General features: G+C 40.4%; 1 protein-coding gene across 4 annotated transcripts in view; it reads right to left on the bottom strand.

The window, feature by feature from the left end:
- LOC149207494 (uncharacterized) overlaps positions 1-19,006 on the bottom strand; it is a 177,715-nt gene that overhangs the window by 8,251 nt on the left and 150,458 nt on the right. For all 4 annotated transcript variants that reach the window (XR_016252636.1, XM_089395738.1, XM_089395739.1 and 1 more), the window contains exons 12-15: positions 7,112-7,165; positions 6,683-6,768; positions 6,534-6,594; positions 6,326-6,390 (exon numbers count right to left, since the gene is read on the bottom strand). Coding sequence is in view for 3 of the 4 variants with exons in the window: in XM_089395738.1 (XP_089251864.1) it covers positions 6,326-6,390; positions 6,534-6,594; positions 6,683-6,768; positions 7,112-7,165 (266 nt within the window). In the remaining variant the exon portion in view is untranslated. The remainder of the gene's footprint in view (positions 1-6,325; positions 6,391-6,533; positions 6,595-6,682; positions 6,769-7,111; positions 7,166-19,006) is intronic.

Below are 19,006 nucleotides of genomic sequence, written 5' to 3'. Positions count from 1 at the left end.
ACATTTTGTAACTTACAATCCGACGGTCACGATATGTAGTGATCCGACGGTTCACTCTCTCTTCGGTATTACCGACACTTGATCCGTGGCTTGACACCCGATTGGTCCATGAGTTCTATTTAAAGCGCATGGAGGGTCATTGTTCGGGTAATCCGTGCATGAGAGAAGCTTATGTAAATTTTCATTCTTTGATTAATAAATTGCCTGTAGTAGCCACGTTGGCGCAGGCCGTGGAATGTTTCCCTCTTTGAGGGTTTTAACCACGTCAAAAATACTGGTGTATTGATCTGTGATCTGGTTGTGAGCGGTGTCCTTTTGGTGCTCTTTCTGAGGAACTTACCCTGTAAATTCCTACATGGTATCAGAGCTATTTGAGGGCCGCGTCCGTTGGTGATCCAAATTTGAAGCCGGTAGAACTACATCCAACTGCCGTTTCCTAGATCTGTTGTTTCTGACTGCTTTCGGGCCGAGAGGACTGCTCTGTTGTGTTCGGAGCATCTGTTCCAGTGAGGAACCCCTTTCGTTTCACGCGAAAAGGTTTTTGGTAGCCCTAGCTGCGTCATTTTTAAGATCTGGAGGTATACAGTCTTTATTTGCAGTTTACTGTTATTTTCTCTCTGCTTATTTCAGTTTCGGTTTATTTAGCTTTTTTTTTAACTGGATCTATACCTTTCATTTCTGCGTATGCTCTTTGCCCTGCGACTCTGTGCGATCTGGGCAAATCAGAAACAAAAGAAGGATTTTTCTCATGCGTATGCTCTTTTCCCTGCACCTTAGTGTGATCTCGGAAAATCAGAAACATTGAGAAAAATATTTAGTTTTTCGGCTAAAGCTAACTTTGAGCCGCAAGGTTCATTTTTGAAAATATCTAGTTTTTTGGCTAAAGCTAACTTCGAGCCATAAGGTTCGTTTTCTTTGCATGTCCGTGTTGGGTTTTGTGTTTTGTGTTTTGTAGGGAAAAAGAGCTTTCTCAAGGCAAGCACGCAAACCAAGGCCCCCCCCCCCTCTCTCTCTCTCTCTCTCTCTCTCTCTCTCTCAAATTTTTTGTATAGATCAATTGGTTCAAAGCTATTTTAAGAGAGTAGAGGTCTTGGGTTCAAGTCTCCATTTTGTGGGGGCGGATTATTTCATTCGCGCACTTTGTCGGCAACTTCAACAATTTTTTTTCAAAAAGCCATAACTTCTTCATCCGGAAGCCCTTTTCAGAGCCGTTTTTTTTAAAACAGCCTAATTTTTCGAGATCTATCCATTGGAACACTTACTTTCAGCATCTTCAGCTTCAGTTTTTTTTAAAAATGGAAAGTCCATGCCAAGTCATTCTTGACAGCACTAACTACTTCCAATGGATATCCTACATGGAAGATTTACTTAGAATTAAAGGTCTCTACAGAATAGCCACAGGCCAAGAGAAGAAACCAAAAGATGAAGACAAGGCTGCAAAATGGGAAAATAGACAAGATCAAGCACGTGGTTTGATAGGGATGTCTATTTCTCCTGATCTTAGATTCCATATTGCAGAACTTGAAACTCCTCATGAAGCATTGGAACAAATCACTAAAGTTTTTGGGATTAAAAATGAAATTAGAGCCCATCAACTTGAAAATGAGTTGCTTACATTGGATCCTAATAATTTTTCTTGCATTGAAGATTTCTTGTCCAAATTCAAGACCCTTAGATATCTCTTGGAAAGTGTTAAGGTTAAGAAAGAAGATAGTAACCTTATTTATTCCATCTTGTATTTGTTTCCACCTTCCATTCTACAAGGGAAGCTTTCATTTGTCAAGGAAAAGACTACAAGGCCCCTTCCTTTGACTCTTTTTGTGATTCTTTAATAAGAGAACAAGAAAAACTCTTACACCTTGGTCTTCTTAATCTTGGAAACTCTTCCAAGAAAGCGTTAGCCGCCCAACAGCAACCAAATTCAAAGAATCCTAAGAAGTCATATCCTAAAAAGAATGGTCCTAAACCAAACAAGGGTCCTAAGCAAACTCAGCCTCAAAATGAAAGATCATTTCAGCAAAATGATAAGACCAATAAAAACAAATGGAAGAAGACTGATAGACATTGTAACTTTTGTAATCGAGATGGCCACTTAGAATATAAATGCTTTAAGAAGATGGAAGCCTTGGAAGCCGCAATGAAAAAACATAACATCCATGTGGAGCATTCTTCAACTTCAACTTCAACTTCATCTTCAGGAATGGCACTTTCTGCATGTCGTTGTCAATCATCTCAGTCTGGTTATGCATTAAATGTATCTTCTTCTTCTCATTCTCATGAGTGGCTCATTGATTCTGGAGCCTCTTATCACATGGCCAAAAACCAAGCCATGTTTTCTTCTTTAAATGATTGTAACTCCAAAAATATATATGTTGTTGATGATAGATCTCTTAATGTTGTAGGGACTGGAACTGTTCATCTAGACAATGGTCAGTTTAATGATGTATTATGTGTTCCAACCTTATCCTGCAACCTTCTATCTGTATATCAGATAACTCATTCAGGTGAAGGTAAAATTGTTGAATTTTCACCTCATGATGTTGTAATCAAGGATCTGAGAGATCCTAAACAGATTCTAGCTACTGGTATTGTTGATGATTCCACAAGGTTGTATAAGTTTCACAACTTTGGGTCATCAAACCTTCCCTCAGTATTTGTTGCTCATAATGATGAAGTGAGCAAACTTTGGCATGAGCGATTTGGTCACTTAAACTATCGCTCCCTTCAGCATCTATGTAAAGAAAATATGGTGACAGGTCTTCCTATGGTATCTTGCAGAGATGGTGTTTGTTCCAGATGTGTACTCGGAAAACATCATCGAGACAGTTTTGAAAAACGTGCCTCTTGGCACGCCTCAGCCCCTTTACAGCTTGTGCACAGTGATTTATGTGGTCCACTTCCTGTTGCTTCATTCTCTGGCTGCAAGTATTTCTTAACTTTCATTGATGATTTCTCCAGACGCACTTGGGTATACTTCTTAAAACTCAAGAGCGAAGTATTTAACACATTTTTGGCCTTCAAAGCCTTTGTTGAAAAACAATCTGGACATCAAATTCTTAAGCTAAGAACTGATAATGGTGGAGAATATGTTAAAAACACATTCATCAACTTTTGCACTGAAAATGGAATTCAAATGCAACATACTGTTCCATACACTCCACAACAAAATGGTGTAGCTGAAAGGAAAAATCGCACCTTAAAGGAAATGGCTAATTGTATGCTGCAATCTAAAGGACTCAGTCTTAGTTTTTGGGCCGAAGCAATTAATTGTGCAAATTATATAATCAATCGCACTCCTACTAAGGTTCTAAAGAATATCACTCCAGAAGAAGCTTGGAGTTCCATTAAACCAGATGTAAGTCACTTTCGTGTTTTTGGAAGTGAAGCATGGGCCCATATTCCAGATGAAAAGCATAAAGCTTTAGAACCTAAGAGTGAGAAATGTACTTTTGTTGGATATTCTGAAGATGTAAAAGGTTATAGACTTATTCCATTTAAGTCCAAAAATGTTATCATTAGAAGAGATGTAAAATTTGATGAAAATAAATCGGCCTGCGAGCCTAGTCTGGCGGATGTGCCTCCTCTTCCTATCTCTTCTACTTTTGAAAACATTTCTTCTTCAGATGATGAAAGTGAGGATGACAATCCTCCCCCACCTTCTCAGGATCCTCAACTTCCAAGATGGGTCCGTGCTACTCGGGATGCAGCAGGTGATCTTGCCGGTGATCCTACAGATCAGCGACGTACACGTTCTCAGTTTGAAAGAGCCTCTTCTTTACTGGCTCAAGCTCTAGTAAATCATGATCCTGACACTTTTGCAGAAGCTTCAGGCCATCCACATTGGGAAGCAGCTATGAATGAAGAATATCATTCATTGTTGGCAAATGATACATGGGATCTTGTTCCTCTACCAAAGGGACGCAAACTTGTTAGATGTAAATGGGTTTACAGAACCAAGTATGGACCAGATGGGAAAGTTGATAAACATAAAGCTCGTCTTGTTGCTAAGGGCTTTTCACAGGTTGAAGGCATTGACTACACTGAAACCTTCTCCCCTGTTGCCAAAATGAACTCTATCCACCTTGTTCTTTCCCTTGCTGCCTCTTTAAAATGGGAAGTCCATCAGATGGATGTTAAATCTGCCTTCTTGCATGGGGACTTGCATGAAGAAATCTATATGGAACAACCCATTGGCTTCATCCAAACAGACTCCAGCCTTGTATGTCGACTTAAGAAATCTCTTTATGGTCTCAAGCAAGCTCCTCGGGCTTGGTATGCCAAAATGGATAGCTTTCTTTTAGAATCTGGCTTTTCTAGGTGTTATTCTGACAATACTGTCTACACCAAGAAAGTGGGCAACTCTCTTATCATCCTTGTTCTTTATGTTGATGATCTTATTCTTACTGGTAGTGATCCCAACCTTATAAACCATGTGAAGTCCAGCCTTAAAAAGAAATTTGAAATGACAGACTTAGGACACTTACACTATTTTCTCGGTCTTCAAGTCTTGCAATCCAAGGAGGGTATTTCCCTTTCCCAGTCCAAGTATGCTTGTGATATTCTTCGTCATTTTCACATGGAAGACTGTAAGCCAGCCCCTTCTCCCTTTCAGTCTGGAGTCAAACTTTCAGTCTCTTGTACTTCTCCTGAAGTTGATGCTACCTTATACCGTCAACTTGTAGGAAAACTCTTGTATTTAACCCATACTCGTCCTGACCTTTCCTTTGCTGTTGGCCTTGTTGCTCGTTTTATGCAAAACCCCCGTGAAAGTCATTGGAAAGCAGCCAAAAGAATACTTCGTTATGTTCGAGGTACAGTACAGTTTGGGATTCATTACAGTGCCAAAGCAGCTCCTCTATTAGTTGGTTTCACTGATTCTGATTGGGCTGGTGACCCTGATGATCGGAAGTCTACTGCCGGTTATTTCTTCACTCTTGGTTCAGGACCTATTACATGGGCTTGTAAGAAACAGGCTGCCATTTCTCTTTCGTCAGCAGAAGCAGAGTATCGTGGTGTCGTGGAAGCTAGTAAGGAAGCCTTGTGGCTTCGTCAGATCCTATCAGAGTTTGGCTTTGAGCAGCAGCATCCAACCACACTTTGGTGTGATAATCAAAGTGCCATTCAGCTATGCAAAGATCCAGTCCAGCATCAGCGCAGAAAACACATTGAACTACACATGCACTTCATCAGAAAGCTCATTCATGACCATGTTCTTGAAGTGCAATATTGTTCAACAGATGATCAGGTTGCAAACATCTTCACAAAGGCTCTCACAGAGGCGAAGTTCACTAAACTTCGATATATGCTTGGAGTTCAGGAAGTTGTCACTAAGGGGGGATAGGCTCTAGTGCCTCCTTCCTTCTCCTATTGTGTCATATTTGTAAATCCTTCAATCCTATCCCAAGTTGTTCTTAAGGAGGGATGTTAGGATATTCCGACACATAGGAAATAGTTAAGTTCAACTTGGTCTAGTATAGAGTTAGGTATAGAGTTAGGTAAAGTGTGTTTCTTTACCGTTGTACATTTTGTAACTTACAATCCGACGGTCACGATATGTAGTGATCCGACGGTTCACTCTCTCCTCGGTATTACCGACACTTGATCCGTGGCTTGACACCCGATTGGTCCATGAGTTCTATTTAAAGCGCATGGAGGGTCATTGTTCGGGTAATCCGTGCATGAGAGAAGCTTATGTAAATTTTCATTCTTTGATTAATAAATTGCCTGTAGTAGCCACGTTGGCGCAGGCCGTGGACTGTTTCCCTCTTTGAGGGTTTTAACCACGTCAAAAATACTGGTGTATTGATCTGTGATCTGGTTGTGAGCGGTGTCCTTTTGGTGTTCTTTCTGAGGAACTTACCCTGTAAATTCCTACAGTCTCAAGGGGCCTACCAATAGTGACAAACATTCCCATAGACACAAATTCCTTTGGAAGGAATCTAAATGTTCTATAGTTTCGACATTTTTTGGTGCTGTCACCAGAATCCAGCTATAAAAGAATTGCTGGAATTGCAATTTTTTGTTGTTGGAATTACAATTTTTATTGCAAAAACAGATTCAGCGCCCTCAAAAACCCCTATTGTAGCCATATTATGCAATTTCAACAATAAAAATCTGCCATACTAATAATTTTTAGCTGGAATTTAGGAAAAACTGATCAAGGGAATATGACTTCAGAAGGTTGAAGTCATAGCATTTTTAGACCATGCCATTTTTAGACCATGCCTATAAGATCTGTTTGGAGCCTTGTATATTATTTTTAAAAAAAACTTTTTATGATAAAAAAAGAAACACGGAAATAACAAGAAACTGATTGTGTAATGACCTTTGCATTCGTTTCGTATGGTAGATTTCTCTGCTGTGACCTGCATTATAGGGGAATATTCTCACCTGTGTGGAACATCACGGCAGAAGTTATAAGATAATTACTTGGAATACATTTTCACATAAATATCAGCACGGCATAAACTTGACTAAATTTGTTGTGCTACAAAAAGAGGAAAGCTATTGCTGGTCATGTGCAAAGGAATTACTGTTCTATCATAAGATCCCGTCACAAACTCCCGACCAGATGGAGAATAATCAATATCCATCCTACAAAAAGGAATCAATCTTTAAATACCAACCAAACTTTAAAATGTCAGAAAACTGCAGCAAAGAAAGTGTCATTCTGAACACTCACACAGCGGAAACATGGTCTTGGTGCACACATGTTGAAATATTCATTCTTCTCATATCATAGCTATAGCAGTTGCAATCTTCATTAGCCTGCAGTCACAAAAAATCAAACTGTAGTGATCAGAGCAGAAGACAAGAAACTTACACTACATTATATAAAAAAGTTTAGGTTTAGCTCCTCAGAAATTAAACCGCCTTTTTTAAGTAACACTAAAACAAATCACTTTACAGCATAGTTATTTTGGTCCATCTAGAGTTTGATGATACTAAGAGGTTGTCCTACACACGAGTGAACTCTGAACAAGATACCAAGAAAGTACACATGCACCGAGACTTTCACAAATTTCAGTAATTGCAAGGCAGAAATAATTATAGCAAAGCAAAGAGGAGAAATATAATGGAATTAAAGTCAGTTTGAAAGAGAACCACATACTGCAGTGAAATTCATAGGTTCTCTTGGATTCCATGCAATGGCATTATTCCTGGTCTGCAATACAAGAGACACACAAATTGTATCATAATGCTAACAACTTTGCCACCACAAACAGTAACATACTCTACCATGTCATCAAAATAAACAGTACCACAAACATTTTTAAACAATAAGCTAATTATTGAAATAGAGAACAAAATATCTTTAGTGATTGCAAGGACCAAAGTAGCCTATAGTAGTAATAACATTAGTAACTGCAAGAGTTTACACCAACGATAGTAACAACTTACCACCTACTTACATATTAAATTGAAAATCATAAAATCACAATAATCCTCCAATGCATGAGGAAATGTCACACAACATGGACTCGGAATGCCAAAGTCTAAGAGTCTAACCACTTGGCAACAACTCAATAAAATTTTGGTATGTTAAAAAAACATAAAAGAGTTTATTATTTGAAAAGAAAATAGACATCTATTCCATCGCAAATCCTTTCTTTACTAGGGACAGCACCATGCACATGAAACTAGTTCCCCTAAAGATTCATCCCCCGGCTGGTTCAGCTTTGCTCTCACAGATCTGACAGAAAGCCTCTTGGTTAGAGAACACAATGAACATCGAAGCCAAGGGAGTCAAAGATGGTCACCACCTCCTTGACATGAGAATGACAAGCTCCCTCAGCTTGACCCAGCCATCTTGATGGAGGACACCGAGCAGCAGAAAGGCAATGGATAGGACTCTTCTCATCTGCTGATGCACCACCAGTTAATGAGTGGGTATTGAAACACAATGATGATGACCCTCAGAATATGCGATATGTCACTCCATTTGATATTTGCTTTCTGTTGTCTAGCCTTGGGCTATTGTTTCCTTTTTAGGCTTGTAAGCCATTTAGGCAGAGGGAATAGTTATCTTTTTTGATGTAGCCCCTTAGGTGTGTTCTAGATGTTTGGTTTTGCCTATGGCAGCTGCTCTAAAAGCATGTAAATATCATTTTTAATAGAGTTTAAAGGAAACATTTTATTTAGGGGGAAAAGTCCCCTTTTAGCAGTGTTCCAAAGGGATGCATCCCCCAAGGTCGGGTGCACGCACCCCTCACACCCGGGATGGGGGAACGTCTAGGGGTGCGTTTCCCCACGCACCCCTTTTGCGGAGTCATGAGGAGACACAAGGGGTGTGTTTCCCAAGTGTGGGGGACGTGACTCCCCAAAAGGGGTGCTTCTAGGCATCCCCCTCGAAGGGGTGCTTCTAGGCATCCCACTATCACCTTAGCTAAGGCTCCCTACTATTTACGAACTTTCACCGATGGGAGAAGACCGAGTATAAATGAAGTCACACATGAAGGATAAATCAACAAATGGATATAAAGTGACCCAAACAATCCCTTCCCAGAAGAGGGTCAAGAATGGAGCTTGCTTGCTTTCTAAACAAGGTACAATGTCTTCTAGGAGAAAGATGTGGGGATTTGAGGGTTAGGTTTAGGGAATATAACTTGTGAAAGAGTTTCCCAATCTCTAAAATTCTTATTGAAATTTGTATCCCAAACGGTTCTTGAAGAATTGTCTTTTCAAAGGAGTAGGATCACACGGGACCAAATGGACCCAGCACAGGTTAAGAGGCGAGAATTTAGAAACCAATGATGTTCTTAACCAAGACAAGAAGGGGGAAAGGATCAAAGCAAGAATTTTCACTTAAAAGTGTCAAATTGATCCTATGAGGCACTAGCCTTGGAGATACCACGGCAAAGTTTGATCTCGGAGATAGGGCTTGGACTTCACATGGTTTATAAGGTTGGGATCACTACCAGTAAGAATAAGATCATCAACATAAAGAACAAGGATGATAAGAGAGTTGCCCACTTTCTTGGTGTAGACAGTATTGTCAGAATGACACCTAGAAAAGCCAGATTCTAAAAGAAAGCTATCCATTTTGGCATACCAAGCCCGAGGAGCTTGTTTGAGGCCATAAAGGGATTTCTTAAGTCGACAAACGAGGCTGGAGTCTATTTGTATGAAGCCAATGGGTTGTTCCATATAGATTTCTTCCTGCAAGTCCCCATGCAAGAAGGCAGATTTAACATCCATTTGATGGACTTCCCATTTTAAAGAGGCAGCAAGGGAAAAAACAAGGCGGATAGAGTTCATTTTGGCAACTGGAGAGAAGGTTTCAGTGTAGTCAATGCCTTCAACCTGTGAAAAGCCCTTAGCAACTAGACGAGCCTTATGTTTATCAACTTTCCCATCTGGTCCATACTTGGTTCTGTAAACCCATTTGCATCTAACAAGTTTGCGTCCCTTTGGTAGAGGAACAAGATCCCATGTATCATTTGTCATCAATGAATGATATTCTTCATTCATAGCTGCTTCCCAATGTGGATGGCCTGAAGCTTCTGTAAAAGTGTCAGGATCATGATTTACTAGAGCTTGAGCCAGTAAAGAAGAGGCTCTTTCAAACTGAGAACGTGTACGTCGCTGATCTGTAGGATCACCGGCAAGATCACCTGCTGCATCCCGAGTAGCACGGACCCATCTTGGAAGTTGAGGATCCTGAGAAGGTGGGGGAGGATTATCATCCTCGCTTTCATCATCAGAAGAAGAAATGTTTTCAAAGATAGAAGAGATAGGAAGAGGTGGCACATCCGCCGGACTAGGCTCGCAGGCCGATTTATTTTCATCAAATTTTACATCTCTTCTAATGATAACATTTTTGGACTTAAATGGAATAAGTCTATAACCTTTTACATCTCCAGAATATCCAACAAAAGTACATTTCTCACTCTTAGGTTCTAAAGCTTTATGCTTTTCATCTGGAATATGGGCCCATGCTTCACTTCCAAAAACACGAAAGTGACTTACATCTGGTTTAATGGAACTCCAAGCTTCTTCTGGAGTGATATTCTCTAGAACCTTAGTAGGAGTGCGATTGATTATATAATTTGCACAATTAATTGCTTCGGCCCAAAAACTAAGACTGAGTCCTTTAGATTGCAGCATACAATTAGCCATTTCCTTTAAGGTGCGATTTTTCCTTTCAGCTACACCATTTTGTTGTGGAGTGTATGGAACAGTATGTTGCATTTGAATTCCATTTTCGGTGCAAAAGTTGATGAATGCGTTTTTAACATATTCTCCACCATTATCAGTTCTTAGCTTAAGAATTTGATGTCCAGATTGTTTTTCAACAAATGCTTTGAAGGCCAAAAAAGTGCTAAATACTTCGCTCTTGAGTTTTAAGAAGTATACCCAAGTGCGTCTAGAGAAATCATCAATGAAAGTTAAGAAGTACTTGCAGCCAGAGAATGAAGCAACAGGAAGGGGACCACATAAATCACTGTGCACAAGCTGTAAAGGGGCTGAGGCGTGCCAAGAGGCACGTTTGTCAAAACTGTCCCGATGATGTTTTCCGAGTACACATCCGGAACAAACACCATCTTTGCAAGATACCATAGGAAGACCTGTCACCATATTTTCTTTACATAGATGCTGAAGGGAGCGATAGTTTAAGTGACCAAACCGCTCATGCCAAAGTTTGCTCACTTCATCATTATGAGCAACAAACACTGAGGGAAGATGGGATGACCCAAAGTTGTGAAACTTATACAACCTTTTGGAATCATCAGCAAGACCAGTAGCTAGAATCTGTTTAGGATCTTTTAGATCCTTGATTACAACATCATGAGGTGAAAATTCAACAATTTTACCTTCACCTGAATGAGTTATCTGATAGACAGATAGAAGGTTGCAGGATAAGTTTGGAACACATAATACATCATTGAACTGACCATTGTCTAGATGAACAGTTCCAGTCCCTACAACATTAAGAGATCTATCATCACCAACATATATATTTTTGGTGTTACAATCATTTAAAGAAGAAAACATGGCTTGGTTTTTGGCCATGTGACAAGAGGCTCCAGAATCAATGAGCCACTCATGAGAATGAGAAGAAGAAGAAGATGCATTTAATGCATAACCAGACTGAGATGATTGACGATGACATGCAGAAAGTGCCGTTCCGGAAGTTGAAGTTGAAGTAGGCTCCAGATGGATGTTATGTTTCTTCATTGCGGCTTCCAAGGCTTCCATCTTCTTAAAGCATTTAGATTCTAAGTGGCCATCTCGATTACAAAAGTTACAATGTCTGTCAGTCCTCTTCCATTTGTTTTTATTGGTCTTGTCATTTTGCTGAAATGATCTTTCATCTTGAGGCTGAGTTGGTTTAGGACCATTCCTTTGAGGATAAGACTTCTTAGGATTCTTTGAATTTGGTTGCTGCTGGGCGGCTAACGCTTTCGAGGAAGAGTTTCCAAGATTAAGAAGACCAAGGTGTAAGAGTTTTTCTTGTTCTCTTATTAAGGAATCACAAAAGGAGTCAAAGGAAGGGGGTTTGTAGTCTTTGCCTTGACAAATGAAAGCTTCCCTTGTAGAATGGAAAGTGGAAACAAATACAGAGTAGGCTGGTCCCAACTTAGTAAGGATGGAATAAATAAGGTTACCATCTTCTTTCTTAACTTTAACACCTTCCAAGAGATATCTAAGGGTCTTGAATTTGGACAAGAAATCTTCAATGCAAGAAAAATTATTAGGATCCAAAGTAAGCAACTCATTCTCAAGTTGATGGGCTCTAATTTCATTTTTAATCCCAAAAACTTTAGCAAGTTTTTCTAATGCTTCATGAGGAGTTTCAATTTCTGCAATGTGGAATCTAAGATCAGGAGAAACAGACATTCCTATCAAACCACGTGCTTGATCTTGTCTATTTTCCCATTTTTCGGCCTTGTCTTCATCTTTGGGTTTCTTCTCTTGGTCTGTGGCTATTCTGAAGAGACCTTTACTTCTAAGTAAATCTCCCATGTAGGCTACCCATTGGAAGTAGTTAGTGCTGTCAAGAATGACTTGGCATGGACTTTCCATTTTTTGAAAAAAAACTGAAGCTGAAGATGCTGAAAGTAAGTGGTCCAATGGATAGATCTCGAAAAAATAGGCGGTTTTAAAAAAAACGGCTCTGAAAAAGGCTTCCGGATGAAGAAGTTATGGCTTTTTGAAAAAAAATTGTTGACGTTGCCGGCAAAGTGCGCGAATGTGCGGGAATGAAAAAATCCGCCCCCAAAAAATGGAGACTTGAACCCAAGACCTCTACTCTCTTAAAAAGTCTTTGAACCAATTGATCTATACAAAATATTTGAGAGAGAGAGAGAGAGAGAGAGAGAGAGAGGGGGGGGGGGGGGGGGGGGGGGGGCCTCGATTTGCGTGCTTGCCTTGGGAAGGCTCTTTTCCCCTACAAAACACAAAACACAAAACCCAACACGAATATGCAAAGAAAAACGAACCTTACGGCTCAAAGTTAGCTTTAGCCAAAAAACTAGAATTTTAAAAAAAAATCTCAAAGTTAGCTTTTAACCGAAAAACTAAATATTTTTCTCAATGTTTCTGATTTTCCAAGATCACACTAAGGTGCAGGGAAAAGAGCATACGCATGAGAAAAATCCTTTCTTTCTGTTTCTGATTTGCCCAGATCGCACAGAGTCGCAGGGCAAAGAGCATACGCAGAAATGAAAGGTATAGATCCGGGAAAAAAAAAGGCTAAATAAACCGAAACCGAAATAAGCAGAGAGAAAATGACAGTAAACTGCAAAAAAACACTGTATACCTCCCGATCTGAAAAATGACGCAGCTAGGGCTACCGGAAACCTTTTCGCGTGAAACGAAAGGGGTTCCTCACTGAAACAGATGCTCCGAACGCAACAGAGCAGTCCTCTCGGCCCGAAAGCAGTCAGAAACAGCAGATCTAGGAAACGACAGCCGCATGCAGTTCTACCGGCTTCAGATTTGGATCACCAACGGACGCGGCCCTCAAATAGCTCTGACACCATGTAGGAATTTACAGGGTAAGTTCCTCAGAAAGAATACCAAAAGGACACCGCTCACAACCAGATCTCAAATCAATACACCAGTATTTTTGACGTGGTTAAAACCCTCAGAGTGCAAGGAGGGAAACAGTCCACGGCCTGTCCCAACGTGGGTACAGACAATTTATTAATCAAAGAATGAAAATTTACATAAGCTTCTCTCATGCACGGATTACCCGAACAATGACCCTCCATGCGCTTTAAATAGAACTCATGGACCAATCGGGTGTCAAGCCACGGATCAAGTGTCGGTAATACCGAGGTGAGAGTGAACCGTCGGATCACTACATATCGTGACCGTTGGATTGTAAGTTACAAAATGTACAACGGTAAAGAAACACACTTTACCTAACTCTAACCTAACTCTATGCTAGACCAAGTTGAACTTAACTATATCCTATGTGTCGGAATATCCTAACAATCTCACAACTCCACTGTCGGAATGGCTTCAAAATTGGAGGAGGCCTTGAGGACACAACAACACAGGAGAGGCTAGGAGAACGAACTTTTTGGAGGGCTTCTTTGTCAAGAAAATGATGCCCTAGGTGACCCAACTTGGCTAGACCTAAAAGAAGGTGAAAAAGAGTTGATTTTTGAGTGAGCACCTCTTGGCAGATCAGTGCCTTAGTCTTGGGAGAATGGAGTCTAGGATAAATATGAATGAGGGCCTTGTTTCTTAGCCAAAGAGGCCTTAAGACTACCTCGCTTGCCTTTTAGGGTAAAGGGAAGCAACCTTACAGCTTTATACTTCGACTTGCAAAAGGTGATGGTTTATCAAGATGAATTCGTTGATAGAATTATCCCTAGGAGATTTCATTCAAAATTACATGGCATGCATTGAGAGACACTATATAGAGACAAAATTCCACAATTTAAGCAGTAAATGCGTGCAGCAATTAGCCCTAAAAATAGTGAAATTCTCAATCCAATGTATATGACAAAGTAAAACAAGAATAGCATTAAAAGCATATACTTACATGTAATAGAACGTATCCAACCATCTACAATTTGACAATAGAGAAGCTCCAAGATAAGATAAACCAAATCCAAACATCAAAATTCATCCATAAAGCTCCAATTCAACCTATAGGAAAAAGTGTGAAATTCTCAAGAGAGAGAAGAGATCCAATCCAAAGTGATGATGAGCAAATGAACTCATCTCACTTGTATTTATACACTAATGAGGAGTTCAAATTAGTCTCCTAGGCCTACAGAAGCCCCAAAAATAAAATAATGTGCTAATAACCTAACTTTTGGTGACAAGCCCACCAAACTAGCTCACAAATGAAATAATTAGCCTCTTAAGAGGTCAAATGATAAATAATACATGTCGTAGGGCCTTCCAAGAGGCCTGATGAAGTCCATAGGTGCCATAATGAAGAATAGGACTCTCAAAAGTGATGGACAAGGGGGTGGCCCTTTGTTCTCCAAACAATAAACCTGTGGTGCTCCCACTGGGTGTGACGGCATAATAATAACCTCATGGGTCTCCAAATGAGTCGAAGATGCCTATAGATCATTTGTAAGGGCTCTGATGATGGTGTAGGTGATGCCACATCATCCTACAAGTCCTGGGTCAGCTACCAAGTGCATGGTACAGCTGTGCGGCTGGCTGGGCAAAGGTGAACCAAGTGCATCTTCCTCGTCCAATAGGTGAATCTCGAGCAACTTCTAAACATCCTCGGGGATCCATGGAGTGCTTTCTACTACTGTGGAGACCCATGGCTCTCAATGCACACCCTACATGTGCCAATGTAGCCCTCTAGAGGGTTAGGAACCCGTATAGGAAGATCAAACCATGGACCACAGGTGGGGACTTCATAATGGCCTGCCCTTCCATAATGGGCTTCGGAATGTGCCAATGTCCCCCAAACTCCAAATGGGGTTAACCAAGTGTCCTATTACGTGGTTTCTACTTCTAAAGGGGATAATATGTTCAGGGTACATCCTTTAAAATGTGGTGGTATGTGATAGCGAGGTGAACAAAGTAGGGGATGAGAAGGGGCAGCCCTGGGCCACATGCTGGGGTGCAAGGGTAGCTAATAAAAGGGAGGCCCACATTTTGGTTTATAATGTATAGGAGGGAGCAATCATGGTACATGAGGTGCCTCGGCCTTGATTTTTCCACCCTTATTTATATGCCTTTTGCCTTTTATGATTTTTATTTGATTAAGTGCTCAGTGCTCAAGGGGTAAGAGCATGACTTATGAGATGTAGCAGTGGATACCCTCTTTTAATATAGGGCGATTCATTGCCCACCAGGGGTTGGGACAATCATGGGTTCCTATTTGATGAAGGACGCTCATAGAACCTGTAGGAACCAGGGTGATGGCCATGATGATGGGGTAGAGCTCATGTATTGGCTTTTGCCCACGTACTAAATGTTTTTGTCCCAACCATCTTTTGCATTTTGTGGTACGTTTTCCTATTCAATGTGGCCAATTATGCTTTTTCTTTTCTTTTTAGCTGTATCAACCTTCGGGGCATCATTTCAAGCCTAACCCAAGGTGTGGGCTAGGGGAAGGGGCGAACTAACCCCATGTGGACCCAGTGGAGGAATGTGGACCCAGGCGGGATAAATGATGAATGGGGTAATAATGAGTGAAAATGGGGTAATATATTGGGATGGGGAAGCGGGACCACGCAACCAAAATCATGGTTCCCCGTGAAATACTATCCCTAAAGCCAAATTGTCAGTAAAAAGATCCCACGGGACTAGAATCCAAGGTTAATATCCAAAAGGGGTCAAGGGGACAAGAGCACAGACCTAACCAATCCTTTCCGCTGAATCCCCCCATTAATCCATGCCCAAAAGTGTCCATGATAAGCAAACTATAATACTCAATTACCAAATGACAAGGCATACCTTTAGGTCCGGGAGGCCCACCTTCAAACATACGATCATGGCAGATGGGTGAGGGACCACATGGTTGGCTTAGGTGGCAGAGAAATGGCACAATGAGCTAGTCAGTGGCTGCAAGGGGCTGCTAGCTACTGACTGAGGACCATCTTGGAGAAAAACGTTTCTCCTAGGGATATCACCCACAAAATGGTGGGTAACAGGGCTCTCGTACCAAGGATCATGGCCCTTTAGAACCGTGATACAAATGCTATAACACAACAAAATGCAAGTCTTTCCTTTAACTGTTATAACTAGGGCTTCAAGACTTATCCTTCAAGTCCTCAAATGCCCACAAAACAAAGACAAAACACTCAACTTACTTGTTGTTTGTAGTTCTTGACAACCATCCCTTTTAGTCCTCTTTGTCCAATGTAGTTGTTGACAATCAGCCTTCTCAACCTCTTTGTCCTTTGCCTCAAAATGCTCACACAGAGATAAGCTCCTTTTAACCTCTTTCAAAATGCTTATTGTAGCTATCCTTCCTTTGATGCTACAAACTCCTTTTATTGCCTCACAGTTTTCCCCTTTAACCCTTAATAATTGGTTTTCTTGACGTCAACTCAACCAAGCTTATTCACATCAACCCTCGACCTTCTTCCAAAGCTCTACTACAACTCGGCCTGTTATACAAGTCTAAGGTCTACGACCTCCTTCCTAAGGCCCTGCGGCTCACTTTCCTGCAACTTTGAACTGCAGCCTCCTTCATGAACGTTGGACTTGCAGCCTAACACTAGCAGCCTTGGCCTTACCTTAGCTGACCTTAGCCTGATCTGTTTTACCATTGTCCAGCTTCAGTCAAGCTATTTCAAGCCCTAATAGACCTCTTTTGGTCCTCTTCTTGTTGCAGCCAAGGCTAGGGCATAGTCCATCCCTAAACAGACCTCCTCCAAACTATAACCAGCCTCGGCCCTGTACCTAAGGCTACCCCTTGCACAAAATGTACCCAGCACTACTTCCTGTGGCTTAGACAGAAACTTCAACATCTTTCACACAGATAGTCTCTTGTTGTGGTTCCTTTCCCTTGCTAGAATAGAACAGATATCCCTATGGCTCTCATTAGGGCTCTTGCTCTCTTGCACAAGTGTGTCCTTTTAACTTATGACTTGGCCTCTCTATTGGCCTTCAATATATACTTGTTTAAGAGGTGGAAACCCCAATGGTCATGTCTCTTCGCCTTGTTGGCCAACCTGAGCCGACATGACCCAAAATCAAAATAAATTCATTTTCCTAGTTTTAGGCCCACTCCTTTGGGTCAAAACCCTAAGGCTTGGGTACTTTGCCCACAAACAAATCCTTTTGTGGGTTTTCTCCTCACAAGTCAAGCACCAAGGACTTGTGGGAGTAACTCCCAAGCTAAAAAAATTCAATGCTCCCTCTTAGCGAGGGAGGTACTTCCATTCCTTGGAAGCATCTCATCTTCCCATACTAGCCACCAATTGTTAATTTTAGGGCTAGATTGTTCTCTATTGTACATAATTGTATTTTTTAACTTTTTCAACATTTTTCACATTACATTCACCCCATATCAACATTAGCAACTATATAGAGAGAATTCCAATGCTTTCATTTAATTTTGTCATGTGTGAGGGTATTGTATAATTTCCTTAAAATTTTGCTATTGCTTGAATGAACAAATCTGAAACTAATTATAACACCAAGACACAAAATTTCTCTACCAATATGTAGTGGAATAGAACAAAAATAAACACAGTCACATGATAGCAAAAACAAAAAAAATCTTGGGAACCCATCTGGGAAAACCCTCTACTTGTTGTAGAAATTTTATTGATAGAATTTTAAGCAATAGATCTCTTATAATACAACCTTGTTTCAATAGAAAAACAGTGTTGTTCTCCTTGCTTATCCTAAGTCGAAACACCTTGCAAGAACCTTGAACTTGGTTCCCTATTTCTTTGCGCAAATCCCAATGAAATTCTCCTCTATCAACTACGCACAAGTTTCTCCTTAGTACGACCTTCCCACACACAAGCTTTTGCACACAAATTCGTGCTCTCTATTGCCTTGTCTCACTAACTCGTGCTCTCAAAACAATAAATCAATTATGTGATTTCGTCCTCATTATAAGCTTTTCGTTCATGCTAAATCTGGCAAGGATATTTTTGGAACTCGGTCTTGTGATTGACTAGTTAACTGAGTCTAACTGACTCATGTAACTTATCCTACCTCAAATAGAAACTGAAGCTCACTTACTTGTCCTTTTCCAAAGATAACGCGCACTAGGAGACAAATAATTGAGCCTCCACTTCTGCATATCATTCAAATTTCCTCATGAAATATCCTAACTTATAGGAACTCCCCCTAATTTTTATGAATTCATCCTAAATTTAGGAACTCGTCCTAACTTTTAGGAACTCGTGCATGCAAGGGAAAAATTGCTTCTTGGTCTCTTTGACTAAGGTACAAGTCAAAGAAGAACCTTTCTCGCTACTATTTTCAACAGGTATGGCATTGGTATTTGACCAAGAGCATGAAGCCCTTTATGTACCTTAATGTTGGTGGTATTTATTGTTGAACTCCATTGATGTTGGTGGTATTAATTGTTGAACTCCTTTACCATGGCCTTAACAAAAATGTACCCTTCACTCAAAGAAATATATTTGGTTAGGCATGCTAAGCTTTTTCTGCCATATTATAGGTTGAGGAGATGAACCCTTCACTCAAACCAAAATCATTGGTTAGGCAAGTTAAGCTTTTTCAATTTCTACCATATTATAAGGTTGAGGGATCCAAGTCTGAAGACTTTGAGCTAGATCATGTTTATGTAGCTCTTGTTGACGATCCCAATTCTAGTAGTGGTGAAAAAGTCATCAATTTGACAAGTGATTATGTTGATTAGTGATTTGTAATAGGCCATTGGCCCAATAACTTGTAGCATTGCTTTTAAACTCTACAGGCAACTTAGAGCCTCATTCATTATGTATTTTATAGTTGATATGTATTGCACTCTGTGCCAATTTGATCTAGTGACCCTAACATGGTATATAGATGATAAAACTTTGCATATTTTGTCTCTAATGGTTTGGAATCATGGATTGAAATCTTAAAATAATAATTTTCATTG

The sequence above is a fragment of the Pinus tabuliformis genome, chromosome 1_2, assembly GCF_031772625.1.
Source record: "Pinus tabuliformis cultivar Carrire ecotype Pingquan chromosome 1_2, CPIR1, whole genome shotgun sequence".
In the NCBI taxonomy this organism is placed as follows: Eukaryota; Viridiplantae; Streptophyta; class Pinopsida; order Pinales; family Pinaceae; genus Pinus; species Pinus tabuliformis.
This window is presented reverse-complemented; position numbering and strand designations above follow the sequence as displayed.